Source organism: Pelophylax lessonae (genome assembly GCF_965119305.1).
Source record: "Pelophylax lessonae genome assembly, chromosome: 12".
Taxonomy (NCBI): domain Eukaryota; kingdom Metazoa; phylum Chordata; class Amphibia; order Anura; family Ranidae; genus Pelophylax; species Pelophylax lessonae.
Window position 1 is genome coordinate 213,612,887 of NC_138779.1, and position 25,283 is coordinate 213,638,169.

A 25,283-nucleotide genomic window follows, 5' to 3' on the forward strand; every position below is an offset into this window, starting at 1 on the left:
AGGTGGCAGAATAAAAGACATCAGTCTGTCACAATCCCGATAACGCGGAGTGAAAGGGGGGGCTATAATGAGCTGTCAGCCGCTGCGGAGGACAGCAGCTGAGGGGGATCTGTGATGATTAAGCAGCATAGGGCTGGTGTGCTGCACAGTGGGCTCTCTTCTAGCCATCAGGAGTGTTGGCGAAATGCGTAGGCGGAAGTGACTCATGAGTGGGTACCTGAGACGAGCTTTATTCTTGGCCACGCTGAAGATGCAGTACCGATGAGCAGTGTAAAAATAATCCTGGTAGGGGATGCCCTGTGTTATGACTTGGGTGTCTAGGACATACACCGAACCCTTCAAACTGTAGAGAGTCTGCAAGACAGAAGACAAAATGGAGATTGAAAAAGAGATTGTGTTAGCAAAAAACGTTTTTTAACATTTCTTTTTTTTTAAAAGAATCACCAGTCTCAAAATAACCTAAATTTGCTTTTAAGTCACTAGGGTTGTGGGTTCGAATCCCCAACCACGACACCACCTGCCTGGAGTTTGCATGTTCTCCCTGTGTCTGTGTGGGTTTCCTTAGGCTGGCCATACATTATACCTTTTTGTTACAATTCTTTTCAGATTTACCTTTAACTATTTAGTACAATGGCCTGCCTAATAGGATATAATTGAAAGTGTTGTTTAGTTTTGACCTCATATTATATGGTTTTTGGTAAATCTAACAGAAAATTGTACAAGAAAATTGAACATGTATGGCCAGCCTTAGGCCTCTTTTACACAGGTGGACCGTTCAGATCCGCCTGTCCGTTTTTCAGGCGGATCTGAACGGATGCCCCATGCATCTCTATGAAACAGAAAAGGACAGGCGCCGCTCAGTAACAAAGGTTTATTGCACAAAAAACATAGCACACTTACATAGAAGTTAGGTTCGGGCTTCTCCTGATAGCTTCTCTACCCCTATATGGCATGGCGCTTCTTCCTATCGGCCGGACCAGCAGCCGGGAGATGACGCCGCTAGAATGGAATCCAATGGGGGAGCAGGATCAGACCACAGACGGCGGTGAGCCGCTCGTCGGCTTGTAATGACGTAACGCGTTTCGGAGCATGCGAAAATACGATTCTGAGGAAGGAGCGCTGTACGCATGCTCCGAAACGCGACAGACGGTCCGTTCTCATCCGATTCCCTTATAGAGAAGAATGGGGAACTGGCAGCTCTGTCTCCGCACACAGCGCAGAGACAGAGCTGCCATCCGCCTGCTCAGCGGGGGATCGGCGGATCGATCCCCCGCTGAGAAAAACTGAGTCCGCCTAACGGACTCCTTGTGGGAAAGGGGCTTTAATGTACTCTGGTTTCCTCCCACACTCCAAAGACATGCTGGTAGGTTAATTGGCCCTAGTATATATATGTATGAATGTGAATTAGGGACCTTAGATTGTAAGCTCTTTGGGGGCAGGGACTGATGTGAATGTACAATATATATGTAAATAGACCGTGCTATATAAGTACCTGTAATAAATAAATAAGTCAAGCAGGAAGGAACTTCCTGCTTTTTAGAAGGCCAGTAGAGTCTTGGTTGAAGAGGGAACATTGGCCTTGTTCCTTGACCAAGCAACATTTCCCAGCAACATGCCAACACACAAGGCCCCGCATCCATGTGGCACATTCAAAAAGTGATTATCATGATATAGTTAAAGAAGAACTTCAGTAGCTCCTCTAATTTATTTTTTTTTAGCACCACCACCTTGGTCCTCTTCCATCATCAAAAGCCGGCTTGCCTCTTCTGGGTCAAGTCATCCATTCCTTCTTGCTTTTTAGAAGGCCAGTAGAGTCTGGGTCGAAAAGAGAACTTTGATCTTGTTCTTTAGTCAGGCAACATTTCCCAGCAACATGCCAACACACAAGAGCCCACATCCATGTGCCACATTCAAAAAGTGATTATCATGATATAGTTAAAGAAGAACTTCAGTAGCTCCTCTAATTGTTTTATTTTTTTTAGCACCACCACCTTGGTCCTCTTCCGTCATCAAAAGCCGGCTTGCCTCTTCTGGGTCAAGTCAACAATTCCGTCCTGCTTTTTAGAAGGCCAGTAGAGTCTGGGTCGAAAAGAGAACTTTGATCTTGTTCTTTAGTCAGGCAACATTTCCCAGCAACATGTGCCACATGAACCCACATGCATGTAGCACATTCAATAAGTGTTTATCCTGACATAGTTAAAGAAGAACTTCAGTAGGTCCTCTTTTTTAGCACCACCTTCTTGTCGTGCAGCAGTGCCCTGGATTCAGCTATTCACCTGCCCAGGGGATTCAACATTTCCCTGTTGCGATCTGCCGATCAGGTGCAGCAGCACGGGACCACCACCTTGGTCCTCCTCCGTCATCAAAAGCCGGCTTGCCTCTTCTGGATTAAGTCAACCATTTCTTCCAGCTTTTTAGAAGGCCAGTAGAGTCTGGTTCGCAGAGGGAACTTTGATCTTGTTCCTTAGTCAGGCAACATTTCCCAGCAACATGCCAACACACAAGGCCCTGCATCCATGTGGCACATTCAAAAAGTGATTATCAAGATAACTTCAGTAGGTCCTCTAATTTTTTTATTTTTTTTAGCACCACCACCTTGGTCCTCTTCCATCATCAAAAGCCGGCTTGCCTCTTCTGGGTCAAGTCAACAATTCCGTCCTGCTTTTTAGAAGGCCAGTAGAGTCTGGGTCGAAAAGAGAACTTTGATCTTGTTCCTTAGTCAGGCAACATTTCCCAGCAACATGTGCCACATGAACCCACATCCATGTAGCACATTCAAAAAGTGATTATCCTGACATAGTTAAAGAACTTCAGTAGGTCCTCTTTTTTAGCACCACCTTCTTGTCGTGCACCGGTTCCCTGGATTCAGCTATTCACATGCCCAGGGGATTCAACATTTCCTTGATGCGATCTGCCGATCAGGTGCAGCAGCCCAGGACCACCACCTTGGTCCTCCTCCGTCATCAAAAGCCGGCTTGCCTCTTCTGGATCAAGTCAACCATTCCTTCCTGCTTTTTAGAAGGCCAGTAGAGTCTGGGTCGAAAAGAGAACTTTGATCTTGTTCCTTAGTCAGGCAACATTTCCCAGCAACATGCCAACACACAAGGCCCCGCATCCATGTGGCATATTCAAAAAGTGATTCTCGTTACATAGTTAAAGAAGAACTTCAATAGCTCCTTTCATTTTTTTTTTTTTTTTTAGCACCACCTATTTGTCGTTAAGTAGTGCCCTGGATTCAGATATTCACCTGCCCAGGGGATCCAACGTTGCCCTGATATGATCCGCTGATCAGGTACAGCAACCTGTGTCCCACACCACCGCCTTGGTCCTCCTCAGTCATTAGAAGCCGTGTTGCCTCTTCTGGGTCAAGTCAACTGTTCCTTTCTGCTTTTTAGAAGGCCAGTAGGGTCTAGGTCGAAGAGGGATCTTTGACCTTGTTCCTTGACCAGGTAACTTTTCCCAGCAACATGCCAACACACCATGACCCACATCCATGTGGCACATTTACATTCACCTGCCCAGGGGATCAAACGTTGCCCTGATACGATCTGCTGATCAGGTGCAGCAGCCTGGGTCCCACACCACCACCTTGGTCCTCCTCAGTCATCAGAAGCCAGGTTGCCTCTTCTGGGTCAAGTCAATTGTTCCTTCCTGCTTTTTAGAAGGCCAGTAGTGTCTAGGTCGAAGAGGGATCTTTGACCTTGTTCCTTGACCAGGTAACTTTTCCCAGCAACATGCCAACACACAATGCCCCACATGCATGTGGCACATTCAAAAAGTGATTATCGTGACATAAAGAAAAAACTTTAGTCGCTCCTCTAATTTTAGTTTTTTTAGCTCCACCTACCAGCGGTGTCCTGGATTCACATACTCACCTATCCAGCAGTTCCAGTGTTGCCTTGATGTGACCCACTGATCAGATGCAGCAGCCTGGGTCCTGCACTGCCATCTTGGTCCTCTTCAGTCATCAGAAGCCTGGGCTCAGCTGATGACCACAGCTCCACCCACCAGCCGCTGGTATTCCCTACTATGTGACAAGGAATCCCAGGAGGATGAGGCAGCATGTCATTTTCATTTAAGAGGGGGAATCATTTTTAATAATGCTTCGCTTCCTCGCCACGGCATGTGTACATCCCTATCTCACTGCCTTTGTAGCTTAGGAAGGGGTAGTTGAGGGGCAGTAAAAAAACACAGCTCAACCCCCTGTTTTTACCACCATCCCCCTGAAGTGTAGACTAGCCCTTAAGGAGAACTGCAAAGTGAACCTGTAGCTTTGCCTTTCTTGGGCATTAGCGTGTTCATGTTGGCTTTGGCATGTATACAAGCAGTTTGAAAGGGGAAGAGATGGGTGGGGCCTTGAACAAAGCCTGTGCATGCTTGGGTGCTTCCGACCAGCCGCCGCAGTTGTACAGCAGTAGGTTGGCAGGTGCGATCCTGGGGGGGGGGGTCACGCAACCGCTCGTCAGCAGGGAAGCCGATTAACAGTGCTAGCGGCCGTGATTGCCGCCGGGCACCCGCGATCGTTCTCCGTGAAGAGAGAACGACGGTCTGCTGTTGTAGACACAGCAGACGTTCTCTCTGGAATCAATACAGAGCGCCTGTGTTCCTCCTATTAAGGATCAGAGGTCTCTGTGTTGATTTCACAAGCCCATCCCCCCCCCACAGTTAGAAAACACCCCCTAGGCTCACACTTAACCCTTTGATGGCCCCTGGGTTAACCTCTTCCCTGCAAGGGTCATTATTACAGTAACAGTGCATATTTTTAGCACTGATTACTGTAGTAATGTCACTGCCCCCCCCCCCCCCCCCAAATGTCAAAAATGTCAGTCAAGGGTCCGATCTGACTGCCACAATGTCGCAGTCCCCGCTAAAAATCACAGATCGCCGCCATTACTAGTAAAAATAAATAAAAATGACATAAATCTTTCCCCTAGTGGTTAATTACAAGGTCTGGTGGTCAACATACCTGAGTCTCCACTGCGGGGGCGGTTTTTGGTCCCAGTGGATTATTAATAGGAATGGTATAATTAAGAACACGGGTTTGTCTTCCACTGCTGTCCCTTTCCCAGGGGTTCACTAGGACGTCTGTAAAGATGATGAAGAGGAAATCAGGAGATGCAGGACAAACGTACAAACTGATGGTGACACCATTTATTGTTTAGGAAGGAAGGACCAGAGGGAGTAAAGAAATTGCAGCATGAGATGGGCTTCTGATGGGCACAAAATTTGCAACTAGCAATTACACTTGACTGTGCCATAAAGAGCAATGGTCCATGTGATGGGGCCTTTTTACTATTCAGAGTCTATACACCTTTTTCTGATTGGGTCATTTACATTTTTTTTTTTTTTTACAATGTCACTGACTATGACTCTGTCCATTCAGAAAAGGAAGGTGCTGATAAATTACATATTTTCCGACCCCTTCCTGATTCTCTATTGTGACACATCCCCTGCGGCTGGAGAGGGGAGGAAGCCGGGGGGGACCAGGGGGGCACACAGGGGCCCAGAGACAGCAGAACACAAGTGAACTGGATAGGAGAAGTGGCAGGAAGGAAATCCTCCACTGGGGACACCTGTTCCAGTGACAAATGTCTGGGGGGGGGGGGGGGGTGTAAGGCAACAGAGGGGATCCTGACCTGTGAACTTCCTGTACTCCATGAATTCGCTCATGAATCTCGTGTCGAAGGCCAGGGCGTGTTGCAGGCGCTCTGCGCTAATGTGGTACACAGCATTGATGTGAAGCCTGCCGGGCAAGTCTGAAGAAATGGCATCTTTAGAGACTCCGCAGGCATCTGAAAAGGATAAACAACATGGAAATACTTAGATAAGGAAGTCCATTTTACTGGTAAAGACAATAGTATGCAGTAGAACAAAAAAAATATATATTTCAGATTTGATCCATCATACAATTACACTATATAAAGTGTTTGAAACCGCCTATATAAAGATGTTCCTATATCCATCACTGGCCTTGAGCAGAACTGAGTATTTACAAAGGTGCTTTCGGATGCTTGTTCCCTTGGGGGAGCAAGGCAATACATCTTGTGGACCATGGGGGCAGGGCAACAGACCATGTCGTTTTTGGGATAGGTAGGAACAGAGCCTGTAGTCCTCAGGGGCAGAGAAGCAAAGCCTGTGGTCCTTGGGGGAGGGCAACTGAGCTTGTGATACTGGAGGGATAAGGAAATAGAGCCTGTGGTCCCTAGTTGGTTGGACAACGTACTAGAAGTCCTCAGGAAAGCAGAGCTGGAGGGATTCGGGATGGCAACAAAGCCTGTAGTCCTCAGGGGCAGAGAAGCAAAGCATGATGTCCTTGGGGGAGGGCAACTGAGCCTATGATACTAGGGGATAAGGAAACAGAGCCTGTGGTCCTTAGCTGGTTGGGTAACAGAACTAGAAGTCTTCAGAGGGCAGGAAAGCAGAGCTGGAGGGATTTGAGATGGGAAGGAACAAAGCCTGTAGTCCTCAGGGGCAGAGAAGCAAAGTATGTGGTCCTTGGGGGAGGGCAACTGAGCCTGTGATACTGAAGGGGTAAGGAAACAGAACCTGTGGTCCTTATGTGGTTGGGCAACAGAACTGGAAGTCTTTAGAGGGCAGGAAAACAGAGCTTGAGGGCATTGGGATCGGAAGGAACAGGGTCTGCAGTCCTTGGGATGGTAGAAAACAGAGCCTGTATTTCTTAGGGGCAGGGAAGCAAAGCCTGTGGTCCTTGGGGGAGGGCAACTGAGCCTGTGATACTGGAAGGGTAAAAAAACAGAGCCTGCGGTCCTTATGCGGTCAGGACACAGAACTAGAAGTCTTCAGAGGGCAGGAAAGCAGAGCTTGAGGGCATTAGGATGGGAAGGAACAGGATCTGCAGTCCTTGGGATGAGAGAGAACAGAGACTGTAGCCCTTGGGATGGTAGGAAATAGAGCCTGTAGTCCTTAGAGGCAGAGAAGCAAAGCATGTGGTTCTTGGAGGAGGGCAACTGAGCCTATGATACTAGAGGCTAAGGAAACAGAACCTGTGGTCCTTAGGTGGTCAGGCAGCAGAACTGGAAGTCTTCAGAGGGCAGGAAAACAGAGCTGGGGGGCCTCGGGATGGGAAGGAACAGAGCCTGTAGTTCTTAGGTGCAGGGAAGCAAAGCCTGTGGTCCTTGGGGAGGGTAACTGAGCCTGTAATACTGGAGGGGTAAGGAAACAGAGCCTCCGGTCCTTATGTGGTCAGGACGCAGAACTAGAAGTCTTTAGAAGGCAGGAAAACAGATGGGATGGGAAGGAAAAGAGCCTGTAGTCCTTGGAAAGGGACAGAGACTGTAGTCCTTAGAATTAGAAAGAACAGAGACTGTAGTCCTTGGGAGGCGAAGGAAAAAAGACTGTAGTCTTTAGGGGCAGAGAAGCAAAGCCTATTGTCCTTGAGGGAGGGGCAGAGTAACTGAGCATGTGATACTGGGGGGTATAGAAGCAGAACCTGCGGTCTTTAGTTGGTCAGACTGCAGAGCTGAAGGTCTTCCAAGGACAAGACAACAGAGCCTGAGGGCCTTGGGAAAGGAAGGAACGGATCCTGTAGTCCCTAGGGGCACATAAGCTAGCCTGTAATCCTTAGGGGAGGGGATGGAACAGAGTTTGTAATCCTGAGGAGTAGGAAACAGAGCCTTTAGTCCTTAGAAGGGCAAGACAACAGAGCCTGAGGGCCTTGGGATGGGAAGGAACAGAGCCTGTAATCCTTAGGATGAGAGAACAAAGCCTGTAGTCCTTAGAAAAGTCTGTGGTCCTTAGGGGATATGGGGGAAGTTGTTAACTGAGCCTGTGATCCTGAGGGGAAGGAAAAATAGAGCCTCTATACAGTTTAGAGCCGGGTTTCTCAACCTGGGTTCTGTGGAACCCTAGGGTTCCTCCAGAGGTTGCTGGGGGTTCCTTGGGCAATGAGTAATTTCTGCCTCTCAGATAAGTTCCCACTGACACCATTGATCTTTTTAGCTCTGGAAGGAGGTTATTCTTCACAATGACCACCAGGGTAAGTAGCATTCTTCCCACTGACCATCACACTAATGGATCATGAGTTGTCGATATATTGATTTTTATCAGGGGGTTCCCTAAAAACCTGAAAGTTATTTTTTTAAGGGTTCCTTGGTGTTGGAAAGGTTGAGAAGGGCTGGTATAGAGGGTGGGGGAACAGAGCCGGAGTTCTTCAGATGGCAGGACAACAGAGAACGAGGGCTTCAGAATTGGAAGGAACAGAGTCTGTGGTCCTTGGGATTGGAAGGAACAGAGTCTGTGGTCCTTAGGATTGGAAGGAACAGAGTCTGTGGTCCTTAGGATTGGAAGGAACAGAGTCTGTGGTCCTTGGGATTGGAAGGAACAGAGTCTGCGGTCCTTGGGATTGGAAGGAACAGAGTCTGTGGTCCTTGGGATTGGAAGGAACAGAGTCTGTGGTCCTTGGGATTGGAAGGAACAGAGTCTGTGGTCCTTGGGATTGGAAGGAACAGAGTCTGTGGTCCTTAGGGGCAGAGGAAAAAAAAAAAAAGCCTGTGATCTTTGGGGGAGGGGGGATTGTACCTGTGGTCCTTAGGGGTTAGCTTTAGAAAGGGAAGAATCAGAGCCTGTGTGGTCCTTGGAATAGAAAGGAACAGAGCCTATGGTCATTGGGGGTTGTAGTTTCTTAGAGGATGGTGGGGGGGGGGGGGTTGAAAAAGAGCTGGATGTCCTACGGGGGGAAGAGCAACAGAGATGGTGGTTCTTTGAAGGAATGAGCGCAGTGCCTATAGTCTTTAGGAAGAGGGGCAACACAGCTGGGGGTGACAATGCCAAGACATTTTGTTCTTCTTTAGAAGGTATCTTCAGGGCCTTCCCACATGCAGGATTTGCTCTAAGTGACTCCGAGCCGGAGTTCTTCAGATGGCAGGACAACAGAGAATGAGAGCTTCAGAATGTGAAGGAATAGAGCCTGGATGGTCCTTGGGATTGGAAGGAACAGAGTCTGTGGTCCTTAGGGGCAGAGGAAAAAAAAAGCCTGTGATCTTTGGGGGAGGGGGGATTGTACCTGTGGTCCTTAGGGGTTAGCTTTAGAAAGGGAAGAATCAGAGCCGGTGTGGTCCTTGGAATAGAAAGGAACAGAGCCTATGGTCATTGGGGGTTGGAAAAAAAGCATGTCGTTTCTTAGAGGATGGTGGGGGGTTGAAAATAGAGCTGGATGTCCTACGGGCAGTGGTGTATTTTGGTTTTGTGCTGCCCTAGGCAAGACTAAAATTGGGCACCCCCCCCCCCCCCATTCCGACTCCTATGTGAATTTGCCCCACTCCTTCCTTTTTAACGGATGTGACTCCCTCCAAAATTGAAGGACTCCAAGTCCCAGCATGAACCCCTGAGATCTCAGGAGAGGGGGGGGGGGCAGGAGAGGGGGGGGGGTGAGAAGGGGTGGGAGAGAGAGAGAGGGGGGTGGGTGAGGAAGGGAGGGAGAGAGAGGGGGAATGGGAGAGAGAGAGAGAGAGAGGGGGGGTGGGCAAGGGAGGGGGATGAGAGAGAGGGGGGAGGGAGAGAGAGAAAAGGGATGAGAGAGAGGGGTGAGAGAGAGAGGGGGGGGTGAGAGAGAGGGGGGATGAGAAAGAGAGAGGGGGATGAAAGGGAGAGAGAGGATGAGAGGGAGGGGGGAGGTGAGAGAAAGAGAGAGAGGGGATGAGAGAGAGGGGGTAAGAGAGAGGGGGGATGAGAGAGAGAGAAATAGAGGGGGTGAGAGAGAAAGAAAGAGGGGGTAAGAGAGAGGGGGGATGAGAGAGAAGGGGCTGAGAGAGAGGTTAGAGTGAAAGGAGGGGTGAGAGAGAGAGAGAGAGAGGGGGGGGTGAGTGAGAGAGAGAAGAGGGGGTGAGAGAGAGAGAGAGAGGTGGGAGAGGCAGCTCTAGCAACCAGTGGCCAAGAGTCTCAGGTGGAGGGGGGGCGGCTTTTTTGCTGCCCCCCTTCAAAGTGCTGCCCTAGGCCTGGGCCTTGTTGGCCTAGGCCAAAATACAGCACTGCCTACGGGGGGGAAGGGCAACAGAGATGGTGGTTCTTTGAAGGAATGAGAGCAGTGCCTATAGTCTTTAGGAAGAGGGGCAACACAGCTGGGGGTGACAATGCCAAGACATTTTGTTCTTCTTTAGAAGGTATCTTCAGGGCCTTCCCACATGCAGGATTTGCTCTAAATGACTCCGAGCCGGAGTTCTTCAGATGGCAGGACAACAGAGAATGAGAGCTTCAGAATGGGAAGGAAAAGAGCCTGGATGGTCCTTGGGATTGGAAGGAACAGAGTCTGTGGTCCTTAGGGGCAGAGGGAAAAAAAAGCCTGTGATCTTTGGGGGAGGGGGGATTGTACCTGTGGTCCTTAGGGGGTTAGCTTTAGAAAGGGAAGAATCAGAGCCGGTGTGGTCCTTGGAATAGAAAGGAACAGAGCCTATGGTCATTGGGGGTTGGAAAAAAAGCATGTCGTTTCTTAGAGGATGGTGGGGGGGTTGACTAGATGTCCTACGGGGGGAAGGGCAACAGAGATGGTGGTTCTTTGAAGGAATGGGAGCAGTGTCTATAGTCTTTAGGAAGAGGGACAACACAGCTGGGGGTGACAATGCCAAGACATTTTGTTCTTCTTTAGAAGGTATCTTCAGGGCCTTCCCACATGCAGACTTTGCTCTAAATGACTCTGTCTTCCTCTCTTAAAGGGGTGTGGGGTACCGCTATGATTTTTTTTTTTTTTTTTTTACTTTGCACATTGCTATTTTGCATTTTTTTGTTCCTCTTTGATGACCAAGCATCTTGGAAGATCATTCTGAAATCATTGCTAGTAAAGCCTCTGCAGACAGCGGTAATGCCAATGTAAAGTAGATGGTTGGCTGTTCCCATTCTGAGCGCGGCTCAGCTACAGGCAGCCGGCAGGCAGGGAAAGGCCTCCTCTTTACCCTCCCCAGCTGGCCTTGTTATCCGGCTCCAGATGTTTTGGAGGATAACATAAATCACGGTGGAGAGATTAATCAGAGAGATGACATAAGCCCCCGCCAAGCCATCCTATTACCCAGACACCTGTGGGGCAGCAGAAAAGCCGCGCTGCTCAATCCATTCACTGGGAGAAATGAGAACACGGGCGAGAGCGGAGAGTAGCAGTGAAAATCTCTCGGTCAAACCAGGAAAACTCTTCAGTCATTGGCCGTATATTGAAAAGCCGCCCATTCTGACCAGAGAATGAAAGAAGCTTTGGTGCTTCCATTCTGTTTCCCTCCCGAGGCTGCTGTTAGCTGCACTGTGCATGTGGGGGGGGGGGGGGGCACAATACTGGAATCAGGAAGACACAGTACAGGTTCTGGGATGCTTCCTGGTACACGGCCATTCCGGGACAGATTAGTAAAAAGCATGACTGTCCCAGCAAATCCGGGACAGTTGGCATCTACACTATATTACCAAAAGTATTGGGACGCCTGCCTTTACACACACACTTGAACTTTAATGGCATCCCAGTCTTAGTCCGTAGGGTTCAATATTGAGTTGGCCCACCCTTTGCAGCTATAACAGCTTCAACTCTTCTGGGAAGGCTGTCTGCAAGCTTTAGGAGTGTGTCTATGGTAAAGGGAAGTGTTTCTATGGGGGGGGGGGGGTCGGGAGGACACAATACTGGAATCAGGAAGACACAGTACAGGTTCTGGGATGTTTCCTAGTACACGGCCATTCCGGGACAGATTAGTAAAAAGCATGACTGTCCCAGCAAATCCGGGACAGTTGGCATCTACACAATATTACCAAAAGCATTGGGACGCCTGTCTTTACACACACATGAACTTTAATGGCATCCCAGTCTTAGTCTGTAGGGTTCAATATTGAGTTGGCCCACCCTTTGCAGCTATAACAGCTTCAACTCTTCTGGGAAGGCTGTCCACAAGGTTTAGGAGTGTGTTTATGGGAATGTTTGACCATTATTCCAAAATGCACGTTAGTGAGGTCATTCACTGATGTTGCACAAGAAGGCCTGGCTCGCAGTCTGAGCTCTAATTCATCCCAAAGGTGTTCTATCGGGTTGAGGTCAGGACTCTGTGCAGACCAGCCAAGTTCCTCCACCCCAAACTCGCTCATCCATGTCTTTATGGACCTTGCTTTGTGAACTGGTCCAAATCATTGGTGGAAGGGGGATTATGGTGTGGGGTTGTTTTTCAAGGGCAGTTATAGGTCGGCAGGTTCCTGCAAATTCGCCTTACATGTACGGCGGTCCCCGGGAGCGATCCTGGGGGCACCCACTCGCCAGCGCAGAAGCCGATCCACGGGGTTCTTTCAGGAATCAATACAGAGCTCCTGTGTTCCTCCTATTTAGGAACACAGGTTTCTGTATTGATTTCACAAGCCCATCCCCCTCACAGTTAGAAAACACTCCCCTAGGCTCACATTTAACCCTTTGATCACCCCTAGGTTAACCCCTTCCCTGCCAGTGTCATTATTACAGTAGCAGTGCATATTTTTAGCACTGATTACTGTAGTAATGTCACTGGTCCACCAAAAGTGACAAAAATGTCAGTTTGGTGTCTGATCTGTCCACCGCAATCCCACAAAAAAAAAAAAAAAAAAAATCGCAGATCGCCACCATCACTAGTAAAAAACAAATAATCAAAAATGACATAAATCTTTCCCGTAGTTTGTAGACGCGATAACTTTTGCGCAAACCAATCAAAATACGCTCATTGGGATTTTTTTTTTTTTTTTACCAAAAATATGTAGCAGAAAACAAATTGGCCTAAAATGATGAAAACATTTTTATTTTTATATTTTTTTTTGGGAATGTTATATAGCAGAATGTGAAAAATATTGTTTTTTTTTTTTTTCTCTCCAGAATTGTTGCTCTTTTTTTTTTTGTTTATAGCGCAAAAAATGAAAAATTGCACGGGTGATCAAATACCACCAAAAGAAAGCTCTGTTTGTGGGGAAAAAAAATAACATCAATTTTTTGCACGGCCGTGCAATTTTCCGTTAAAATAACGCAATGCCGAATCGCAAAAAAAATCGCCTGTTCCGGCGTCGGGGGTCAAATTTAGATAAAAATCCCCCCGGGACAGTCAGGGCTAGTACATTCCACAATGAATAGCCTCTGAACTGTCCCGGGTCGCACTTACCTGTAAGAAGAAATACTTACCATGAAAAGTTCTTCTCCAGCGCTGCCATCTCAGGTGTGGGCAGCTGAAGCCAGCGCGTCCTCTTCTGCGGCCTCTCCGGTGACGTCGGAGTCCCAGAATGCGCCTGCACCGGCCCCGCTCGTCACTTCCGGTGCAAGCGCGGCATCCCTGCACAGCTTCTGGGCATGCCCAGAAGCTGTTTAGCAGTGAATGAGGCGCCGCACCGGAAGTGACGAGCGGGGCCGGTGCAGGCGCATTGATTCCTGGGAGCGATGACGTTCAGCTCCCAGGAATCATCGCAAGCCGGAAGTGGCCGCCGAGGGAGGAAGTGGAAGGAAGGTGAGCATATTTTCTTCAATATCCAGGTAAGTGACCAAAAAAAAAAAAAAAAAAATTGGGAGCATCCATTTCTTTTTCAGGTGGCCCTTAGCAAGCGGATGGCCCAAAATCGATTTTTTTCGATTTTGAGGCCGGAGCTCCGCTTTAAGGGGCAAATCCTTCCGGTCCAGAAGTGGTTAATAAGCAAAATGTGACAGAATAACGTAAACCCTTTTAAGAGCAGCAGTGCCGATGCAGCAGCAGGGCCCCCCGGAAGAGAGCAACCACTCTGTGCAACCGCTATGACACAAATGAACAATCTAAAGTCATATATTACAGCACTGGAGGATCATGGGAGATTCCCACAGCCCAGGTTACAGGCTCCAGCTAATCAATGCATTTCATACAACGCTTGTGGTTACGTTAAATACAACAAGGCTGATATAAACAGCTAAATGTATTCTAAACACCGCAGTATATGTCAGAGCCATTACAAAATAATAATACAACGAGATGTAATTATTAGATATGTCAGGGCTGTGGTGGGGAGTAAATACATCTGAAACGATGAAATAATCTTCTCTCTAACACCGGGGGGGAAGATGTCAGAGCGATCAAAATGAATAACGATAAGTATGTCTGACTGCCGCAAGTACAGCAAATTATCTGATGTAAATGGTTCTGTCTGCATGTATAAAAGGGCTTTGGGAAACATCCCAACTATATGATGGAAAAATAAAATTCATTGCATAACAACTATATAATAATGTAACAAAAATAACATCATTAAAAAAAAAAAAAAAAAAAAATACAGAGTCCTGACCTCAACCCGATAGAACACCTTTGGGATGAATTAGAGTGCACACTGTGAGCCAGGCCTTCTCATCCAACATCAGTGTCTGACCTCACAAATGCGCTTCTGGAGGAATGGTCAAACATTCCCATAGACACACTCCTAAACCTTGTGGACAGCCTTCCCAGAAGAGTTGAAACTGTTTTATATATATATATATATGTATATGTATATGCACAGTATATATAATAGCACTTTGTTAGAATAAGTACGGCAGAACTTTCTGATGTAAATGGTTCTGTCTGCATTTATAAAAGAGCTTTAGGAAACATCCCAGCTATATGATGGAAAAATAATAATCATTGCATAACAACTATATAATACTGTAACAAAAATAACAGCATTAAAAAAAAAAAAAAAACACATATATAAATATGTATGTATACTGTACATACGCTCTTTGTTAGAACCATCATAATTTACAATAAAATAATAATAAATAATAAAATTTAGCTCTAACGAGCAGGGCCCTCTGATTCCTCCTGTATTGAACTGTATTGTAACTGTATTGTCTTCCCCCACACTGTAAAGCGCTGCGCAAACTGTTGGCGTTATATAAATCCTGTATAATAATAATAATAAAAAAATAAAAAAAATACATAAAATACCAATGTAATAAAAATAACATTATTTTAAATATTTATATCATATTTCGTTTATATTTACAGTATCTCGAAAAGGTGAGTACACCCCTCACATTTTTGTAAATATTTTATTCTATCTTTTCATGTGACAACACTGAAGAAATTACACTTTGCTCCAATGTAAAGTAGTGAGTGTACAGCTTGTATAACAGTGTAAATTTTCTGTCCCCTCAAAATAACTCAACTCACAGCCATTAATGTCTAAACCACTGGCAACAAAAGTGAGTACACCCCTAAGTGAAAATGTCCAAATTGGGCCCAATTAGCAATTTTCCCTCCCCGGTGTAATGTGACTCGTTAGTGTTACAAGGTTTTAGCTGTGAATGGGGAGCAGGTGTGTTAAATTTGGTGTTATCGCTCTCACTCTCTCATACTGGTCACTGGAAGCTCAACATGGCACCTCGTGGCAAAGAACTCTCTGAGGATCTGTAAAAAAAGAATTGTTGCTCTACATAAAGATGGCCTAGGCTATAAGAAGATTGCTAAGACCCTGAAACTGAGCTGCAGCACGGTGGCCAAGACCATACAGCAGTTTAACAGGACAGGTTCCACTCAGAACAGGCCTCGCCATGGTCGCCCAAAGAAGTTGAGTGCACGTACTCAGCGTCATATCCAGAGGTTGTCTTTGGGAAATAGACGTATGAGTGCTGCCAGCATTGCTGCAGAGGTTGAAGAGGTGGGGGGGTCAGCCTGTCAGTGCTCAGACCATACGCCGCACACTGCATCAAATTGGTCTGCATGGCTGTCGTCCCAGAAGGAAGCCTCTTCTAAAGATGATGCACAAGAAAGCCCACAAACAGTTTGCTGAAGACAAGCAGACTAAGGACATGGATTACTGGAACCATCTCCTGTGGTCTGATGAGACCAAGATAAACTTATTTGGTTCAGATGGTGTCAAGCACGTGTGGTGGCAACCAGGTGAGAAGTACAAAGACAAGTGTGTCTTGCCTACAGTCAAGCATGGTGGTGGGAGTGTCATGGTCTGGGGCTGCATGAGTGCTGCCAGCACTGGGGAGTTACAGCTCATTGAGGGAACCATGAATGCCAACATGTACTGTGATCTACTGTGAATCCGATCCATGGATGCCGATCCACGGGGCCGGCGGCCGCGATCAATCCCAGTGGAGAGAGAATGACGGTCTGCTGTTGTAAGCACAGCAGACCGTTGTTCTCTCTGGAATGAAGACTTATTTGAAGACTCCCTAACCGAAAGTAACAGCGGCAAAGGTCATGTTCACCTTATTTACTCACCTCCTTTACAGTATATAGCTGTCATGAGGAATGAGGAGCACACAATGAAAAGGTTGCAGAGATTCATACTATAATAATAGCTGATAATGTGGGATGGTGGTGAGGACATTAGATTGCATGATCTGTACGCTTCGCTAATCAACACAACTGCTCATAATACAACAAAAAACAAATACATTAAATATAACAGGCTGCAGCACTGACCCTCATCCTGGGTGGAGCTCGGGGTGGAGTTGTTGCTCTGATCGGTGGGCAGATCTTCGCTGGGCATGCAGTCCAAGGTAGGCATGGAGTCCAGCAATCCCGTCCCGGCCATCTCTGAGAGGGGAGTCACCGTTTGGCTTGAGGAACCATCCAGCTGAGAATCTGACAAGGCGTCTGACTGTCCGGTCAAATCCTCTGCTGGCTGAAAGTAAGCACCGTCACTGGGTGGAATAACTGCCACCGACCACATAACGTCACTAATGATTAAAGGCAACCTGTAGCAGTTTTGTGCATATTTTCTTTATTTTCTCTATTTATTTAATACAGTCAAAAAAAATAAATAATATATACATTTCTTAAAAAAAATGTTTTTTTTTGCCTGAATATTAAGCATTACCTTTTTTAGCCAGCAGATGGAGGTTGCACCTACTTTACCATGGTTTCCAGGCTTCCCTTTGTTGTAAAATGCCACTTGTTGACAGAGTTCAATAGCTCAAGATAAAAGTTAGGCAGAGAGGAAAGACTCAGGGATGAGGCTCACCCTAATCTGACAGCTGGGTTGGAGGTTTTAGTTAGATCTATCTATCTATCTATCTATCTATCTATCTATCTACATACACACACATATATATATATATATATATCTATGTGTGTGTGTGTATATATATATATATATATATATATATATATATATATATATATATACACACACACATACATATATATATAAATATAGATACACACATATATATATATATATATATATATATATATATATATATATATATCTATGTGTGTGTGTATATATATATATATATATATATATATATATATATATACACACACACATACATATATATATAAATATAGATACACACACACACACATATTTTTTTTTTTTTCATTCATTTATTTTTTTTTGTATGAATATATTGCATTCTTCCTTTTACCCAGCAGGTGGAGTATTGGGCTATATATATATATATATATATATATATATATATATATATATATATATATATATATATATATATATGTGTGTTTTTTTTTTGTTTTTCTTTTCATTCGTTTATTTATTATTTTGTGTGAATATATTGCATTCTCCCTATTACCCAGCAGGTGGAGTTTTGGGCTATTTTGGCTATATATATATATATATATATATATATTTTTTTTTTTTATTTGTTTATTTTTTTGCGTGAATATATTGCATTCTCCCTATTACCCAGCAGGTGGAGTTTTGGGCTTCTTTCATGTGGTTTCCCAGCTTTTCTTTGCCCCTTTGTTGTAAAAAGCCAGTTGTTGTTAGAATCCAATAGCTCAGGAAAAAAAAATATTACACACACACAGGTGAAAGAGTTAGAGAAAAGACTCTTCCCTTATTGGACAGCTCTTTCCAAGGTTTCAATCAGAGAATGCCTGCCTGAAAGAAGATCTCATCAGATTTCTACTGCTCCTTTTGTCCAATAACAGGTGAGGTTGGCCGTTCAAATGGACTATATTGCTTAGCTAGTAGTCTGCATCCAGGTGACAGGAAATGTGTTGGCGATTTTGGCTCTGAGGAAGAGGGTCCTCCCTCGAAACACGTAAGCCACATTAAGTTTTTTAGGACGCCATCACGCTATCCAGCAGTAGAGAAGTGTCCTGGAAGCGAGCGGTGCCCATTTCCTATATGCTTGTTCATATGCTACATTTGTGAGTATATTGTACGCTACCCTTCTTTGATTTTAATAAACTTTTAAGTGGTAATGCACAAGGTCGGTGCGCCCTTTTGTTGTTTTCTTGACAGGAAGTGTGGATCTGGCTGTGCAGACTGGCAGCAGTGCATGGATCATAAGACTGGCGGTAAAAATAAATGCCAGGAGTTTGGGTTTACAGCTGGTTATAAGGTATTCTGCTGGTCAGTTGCTTTAGAAATGGTGAGGCAACAGAATTCCTTCACAGTCATTTTATCTAATAGCACAGGAAAAGGACTTACCGTTAGCATACTATCACTGCTGGCAAGAGAGGTAAAGGAGCCAGTGGCTGGCAAAGGAGGGCTGCTGCCAAGTTTGGTGTCGCCCCTGGAGGAGGTGTCACTCAGATCAGGGCCTTCAGGAAAATCCTCACTTCCCCTATAAATTAAAAAATCTATTTAGTTGGAAGTCATCCTAAAACTACGGGGGGGAAAAAAAAAAACCAAAGTCACAGGGCATGCAGAACCTGGGTGTAACAGATGGCAGTGGTACTTGGATCATGAAACTGGTATGTATCATCAGAAACAGCTATCTGCAGTCCAAACCGCTTGTGCCTATGGAGAGGGGAATACTTAGCAGACATTCCAATGCAGAAAAGCCAGGTAGTCAATGCTTACCATGGCTGAGTAAGGCCTACAGACACGCTCGCCCCCAGGAGCGCTCCCGTGAGTCAGCCTGCCACAGTATATATGCGCCGGACGGTCGACAAGTGGTTAATTTGCAAGGATTTTCTATCACTTCCTGTTTGGCTATAGAACAGGAAGTGAAGGGAAATCTTCGCAATGGTACAGAGATGTTGAAAAAGAATTTGACTGGGGGTGATAACCCCCCCCCCCCCTTACTCTAATCTAAAATGAAGAAAAAAAAATAGATTTTTGACTTACCGTAAAATCCTTTTCCCTTAGGTTCATTGACGGACGCAGTCCTCTGATGCATATCAGTAGGGGGCGGTATAACCCTACTGACATGCATCAGAGGACTGCGTCCGTCAATGAACGATAGAGGGAAAAAAAGTTTTGCCCATAGTTCTACTTTAAGCACTTGCACAGTCGTCATGAGTAATTGCTGTAACGTGTCTAATATATTTATTTCCTTGATCGTCAGCCCCATCTAGTGGCCAACTCTGAAATAACCCCAATCAAGAAAATACTATATTATGGCCACTAGATGGGGCTAACAATCAAAGGGAATAAATATTTTAGATTTTTTTGTGAAATTCACATTTATTTTTATAAATATGTGCTTTTTCCAGGTCCATCCAAAATGTAAGAAAAAAAAATAAAAAAAATGGTTGTAATTGGGCTTTGTTGCTGAAAGCTGAGTTCTTATATGTTGATCTGGTTTATGCACTTTGCCTTTTGCTTTAGGAAAGCTTTCTCTGGCACTAATGACAAGCAGGCAGACAGATGGAGAGATGAAGTGACAGATGTTGAGTTGGTGGCACTCACCCAAGGCCATTGAGCAGCTCCCGTTGAGATACGTAGTCCTCATCTTCGCTGGTCAGACCCAGCTCCGTACCGTAACACTGGTGAACGATGTTCCACAGCTCTCGGGGGGACAGTGTCTGATGGCAAAAAAAAAAAAGAGATTGTATGACAGTAACATTAACTGACGGCCACCACGCTGTTCCTGGATGTGCCCAGTTCTGAAATCAAGGAAATTCTAGGCAAATAATTCACTCTAAGGAGCATATTTATGACATTCACTGCAGGTGAAATAAAATTAAATTGGAATATATTAACCACTTCTAATCCAGGCCTTTTTCTGACACTTGTACAAGTTAAAATAATTTTTTTGCTAGAAAGAACCCCCAAACATTATATATATATATATATTTTTTTTAGCAGAGACCGTAGAGAATAAAAAGGAGATTGTTGCAATATTTTTTTATCACGTCGTATTTTCGCAGCGTTCTTACAAACACAATTTATTTGGAAAAAAATATACTTTTTTAAATAAAAAAAATAAAAAAACAGTAAATATTAAGTATTCTATACTAACAATGCCAAACAAATGATGATAACGACCAATAGAAATTGAGATAAAACAAAATTATTATACAAACTTCACCAGTGAGAAGGCTGTCCACAAGGTTTAGGAGTGTGTCTATGGGAATGTTTGACCATTCTTCCAGAAGCACATTTGTGAGGTTAGGCACTGATGTTGGATGAGAATGCCTGGCTCGCAGTCTCCGCTGTAGTTCATCCCAAAGGTGTTCTAGCGGGTTGAGGTCAGGACTCTGTGCAGGCCAGTCAAGTTCCTCCACCCCAAACTCGCTCATCCATGTCTTTATGGGCCTTGCTTTGTGCACTGGTCAAAGTCATTTGGTGGAGGGGGGATTATGTTGTGGGGTTGTTCTTCAGGGGTTGGGCTTGGCCCCTTAGTTCCAGTGAAGGGAACTCTTAAAGAGGAAGTAAACCCTATGATAAGGCTTACCTATAGGTACTGTAAATATCTCCTAAACATGTACCGTTTAGGAGATATTTACCTTACATGCAGCCAGTGACGTCACTGGCGCATGCGCTCTGAAGGAACGGCCACTGGTGCCGTTCCTTCAGAGTCCCGTGCCGTGACCGTCGGCTTCCGCGCGCGTGCGTGGGACTGACGTCACCGCGGCTCCGGCCAATCAGATGGCCGGATGCCGCGATCCCGGAAGACGGGCGACTGGACATGTCGCCCGTCATAGAGGTAAGCGGACGGCACGGCGGGGGCTCGTTCTAAGGGAAGTAATTCATAATGAGCTAGTATGCGATGCATACTAGCTCATTATGTGTTTCTCTTTCAGCATACCAAGACATTTTGGACAATTTCATATTCCCAAATTTGTGGGAACAGTCTGGGGATGGCCCCTTCCTGTTCCAACATGACTGCACACCAGTGCACAAAGCAAGGTCCATAAAGACATGGATGAATGAGTTTTGGGTTGGAGGAACATGACTGGCCTGCACAGAATCCTGACCGCAACTCGATAGAACACCTTTGGGATGGAATAAAGCAGAGACTGCGAGCCAGACCTTCTCGTCCATATCAGTGCCTGACCTCACAAATGCTTCTGGAAGAATGGTCAGACATTCCCATAGACACACTCCTAAACCTTGTGGACAGCCTTCCCAGAAGAGTTGAAGCTGTTATAGCTGCAAAGGGTGGGCCAACTCAATATTGAACCCTACGGACTAAGACTGGGATGTCATTAAAGTTTATGTGTGTGAAACGGCAGGCGTCCCAATACTTTTGGTAATAGCATCTAGATGTCTCTCTTTTAGGCCCTGACATGCATGTGCTAGAGGCCCAAGGACTATATTAACTCTACTTGGGGGTGTTAATCCAGAAGAAGCTGGGCAAGAAGTTTGCTGCCTGGAGGAAGCATCTGTGTGGAATCCTTTTGTTGAAGATTGTTGCAAAAGAACTGGGTTGAAGCTACGGATAGATGTTGCAAGAAGAATTTATTGCCCTTAGATCAAGGTCGTGTATCTTTGACTGCTATCTAGGGTTAAGGACCAAATTGATTAGAGAGGGATTCGCTGCAATTTAAGGAAGACCGTGACTGTTTCTACAGGGCCAAAGATCGATCTGGCTGCTGTCAAGAGTGCAAGTGATTACCAAGGGATTGCTTTTAAAGGGCCTACTACTACTTTAGAATACCTGTTCTATTTCTGTGGATTTTTTTTTTTTTTTTGAGTATCTTGAAACCCTAAACTTTCCAACCTAGAAATTAATTCAGCAATAAAATAAAAAAAGATAAAATAGTTTGTAGGTGAGGTGTGGCATAGTGCAGTGGCAATAAATGACAAAGCCAGGTGCAATAGAAAACTTGTATTAAAAAAATAAAGCAGCAACAGTTCACAACAAACCCAAAAGGGATGGCTGTCCAAATGGGTATACTCACAGTTCCAACAATGGGAAGAGAACAGGAATCAGCCGGGTTGACAGCGTTCATAACTTGGAAGCCAGGGCCTTAAATAGGCTCTGCTTGACCCAAGGTGGCTGCCAGAGTCACATGGGGGGGCAGCATTCAATTGGATACTTCCCCAGTGACCCAGGAAACCATAGAGGAACGGCATTCATCTTGACTTCCTCTTCTGCTGAGGAGCACCACCTGCAGTGAAAACAGTAGACTGCACCTGCCTACAAGTCTGACACCCAACTTATTTTTCTCCCCACCATACACCAAGAACCAGACCATGGCATGGACATCTTAGCCTGCCAACCTATCTAAAGGATCAATCCCACCTCCCCAAGAGTAGGGGTGCTAGAGGCATAGACACGTGGATAGGTAACAAGTCATGTTAGCCACATCGGCATACTCATCCAAAAAGTGGACCTTTGACTTTCCTGTTGAGGTCCAAATCCCTGTTGATATAGCAGGTAAGACATGATACATATTCATATCTCCATCGTACTAAAAATGTGGAATATCTCGCACAGTTAAACCACCAACATGAAGAAGTCTGCATACTAGCGGGTGAATCATGTCGGCTGTTTAATCACAAAACATTGACTACTGACTGCAAAGTGCTGGTAGTGTCAGGTGAGGAGCCTTTACAGATGACCAGCAGTGTCCAGTTGAGAGACCCTTGCAGATGACTGTCAGAGTCTGGGTGAGGAGCCCTTGCAGATGACTGTCAGAGTCTGGGTGAGGAGCCCTTGCAGATGATCATCAGAGTCCGGGTGAGGACCCCTTGCAGATGACTGGCAGTGTCCGGGTGAGAGCCCTTGCAGCTTATTAGCAGTGTTTCGGTGAGGTATCCTTGCAGATGACCAGAAGTATCTGGTTGAGGAGCCCTTGTGGGTGACTCGTAGTGTCCGGGTGAGAGCACTTTGTACCTAACCAAGGAGCGTCCAGTTGGCAAAAACATTTGAAGCTGACTGTGCATGTCTGGGTGAGGGGGCACTTGCAGATGACGGCAGTGTCCAGGTGAGGGGCCTTTGTAGATGACAGGCAGTGTCCAGTTGGAGAGCCCTTGCAGATGACCGGCAGAGTCCAGGTGAGAAACCCTAGTAGATGACCAGCAGTGTCCAGGTAAGGAGCCCTTGCAGATGACCAGCAGAATCCAGGTGAGGAGCCCCTGCAGCTTATCAGCATTGTCCGGGTGAGGAGCCCCTGCAACTTATCAGCATTGTGTGGGAGAGGAGCCCTTGCAGGTGACTGGCAGAATCCAGGTGAAGAGCCCTTGCAGCTTATCAGCAGTGTCTGGACGAGGAGCCCTTGCAGACGATCGGAAGTGTCTGACTGAGGAGTCCTTGTAGCGGAAAGCCAGTGTCCATGTGAGGAGCCCTTGCAGATGATCCGTAGTTTGCAGGTGAGGGGCCTTTGTAACAGACAGGCAGTGTCCAGTTGGAGAGCTCTTGAAAGAGGAGGAGTCCTTGAAGCAGAAACCCAGTGTCTGGTTGAGGAGCCCTTGCAGCTGATTGCCAGTGCCCACCTGAGGAGTCATTGCAGCTGATTGCTAGTGTCCGCATGAGGAGCCCTTGCAGATGATCAGTAGTGTCTAGGTGAGGAGCCCTTGTAGCGGAAAGCCAGTGTCCATGTGAGGAGCCCTTGCAGATGATCCTTAGTTTCCAGGTGAGGGGCCTTTGTAGCAGACAGGCAGTGTCTAGTTGGAGAGCCATTGAGGGAGGAGGAGTCCTTAAAGCAGAAACCCAGTGTCTGGTTAAGGAGCCCTTGCAGCTGATTGCCAGTGCCCACGTGAGGAGTCATTGCAGCTGATTGCTAGTGTCCGCATGAGGAGCCCATGCAGATGATCAGTAGTGTCCAGGTGGGGAGCTCTTGCAAATGAAAAACAGTTACTAGGTGAGCAGTCCTTGCAGATGACCGACAGTTACCAGATGAGGAGCCCTTGCCGATGACCGTCAGTGACCTGATGAGGACCCTTTGCAGATGACCTGCAGTAACCAGATGAGGAGCCCTTGGTGCCTCACTCATGCTAACACTGGGTCCACATTTGAGTGTGGGGCCATATAGTACGTCTAACTCACGATATCAACTGGAAATATCTGTGGTCATGGCCTTGTCTTGTGTATTTTCTGACAATGTTGTCAATTTTTAACTTTTACAGATTCTTGTCCTTTTACATTAGGGGATGTTTTTGACAGCAATATTTCCTTTACGTGTATTGAAAAAATAAAGATGAATACAGTTGGATTGGCATAGCTTGTATTCACATCCTTTCTTCTCCTTTGATTACCAGTAAGTGTATCGGTTAGTACAGCTACGCCAAGTTTCCTATTAATTTCTGCCCCAGTAATAATAAAAGTTAAAAAAAGGAAATCTAAAAAAACTTGACATAATTTTTCTACGTTCCATCTAAACTGATACATGCTCCCGCTGTGTTCATGGAGGTGACCCTACTGTCCTGCAGACATAGCGAGTAGAAATTGGGACAACTTCTAGGATAGGGGGGGGGGGGGGGGGTATGTACTCAGGCTTTTTTGTAAACACCCAGATGAGAATCCCAGCAGGTCTCAATTTTGAATGGGACCTTACCCATCATTGTGATTAACCACTTCAATACCGGGCACTTTCACCCCCTTCCTGCCCAGGCCAATTTTCAGCTTTTAGCTCTGTTGCATTTTGAATGACAATTGCGTGGTCATGCAACACTGTACCTACACCAAATTTATGTCATTTTCCCCCCACAAATAGAGCTTTCTTTTGGTGGTATTTGATCACCGCAAGGTTTTTCCTTTTTTGCTAAACAAATAAAAAAATTACCGAAAAGTGTGAAAAAAAAAAAAGTTTTTTTCTTTATGTTATACAATTTTGTAAATAGATACGTTTTTTCCTGCACTGATGAGGCTGCACTGACTGGCACTGATGAGGAGGCACTGATAGATGGCACTGCTGGGCACTGATAGGCTGCATTGATGGGCACTGATAGGAGGCACAAATAGGCGGCACTGATGGGCACTGATAGGTGGCACTGGTGGGCAATAATGGGAACTGGTGGGCGGCACTGATAGATGGCAATGATGGGCACTGGTGGGCAGCACTGATGGGGAGGGCACTGGCAGGCAGCACTAGTGGGGAGGGCACTGGCGGGCTCCCTGAGCCCTGATTGCCATCCCTGGTGGCCAAAGCGGCATCCCTGGGGTCATGGGTGGGCATCCCTGGGGTCATGGTTGGGCATCCCTGGTGGTTCTAGTGCCCCCCCCCCCCCCAGGGTCTGCACTGGTAATCAATGAT

General features: G+C 46.0%; 1 protein-coding gene across 3 annotated transcripts in view; it reads right to left on the reverse strand.

Annotated features, from left to right (window-relative positions):
* GRAMD1A (GRAM domain containing 1A) overlaps positions 1 to 25,283 on the reverse strand; it is a gene marked incomplete at its 5' end in the record, with an annotated part of 173,480 nt that overhangs the window by 23,326 nt on the left and 124,871 nt on the right. For all 3 annotated transcript variants that reach the window (XM_082273129.1, XM_082273131.1, XM_082273130.1), the window contains 6 exons: positions 218 to 354; positions 4,967 to 5,085; positions 5,637 to 5,792; positions 16,365 to 16,566; positions 18,343 to 18,478; positions 19,549 to 19,664. In XM_082273129.1, coding sequence (XP_082129255.1) covers positions 218 to 354; positions 4,967 to 5,085; positions 5,637 to 5,792; positions 16,365 to 16,566; positions 18,343 to 18,478; positions 19,549 to 19,664 — 866 coding nt within the window. The remainder of the gene's footprint in view (positions 1 to 217; positions 355 to 4,966; positions 5,086 to 5,636; positions 5,793 to 16,364; positions 16,567 to 18,342; positions 18,479 to 19,548; positions 19,665 to 25,283) is intronic.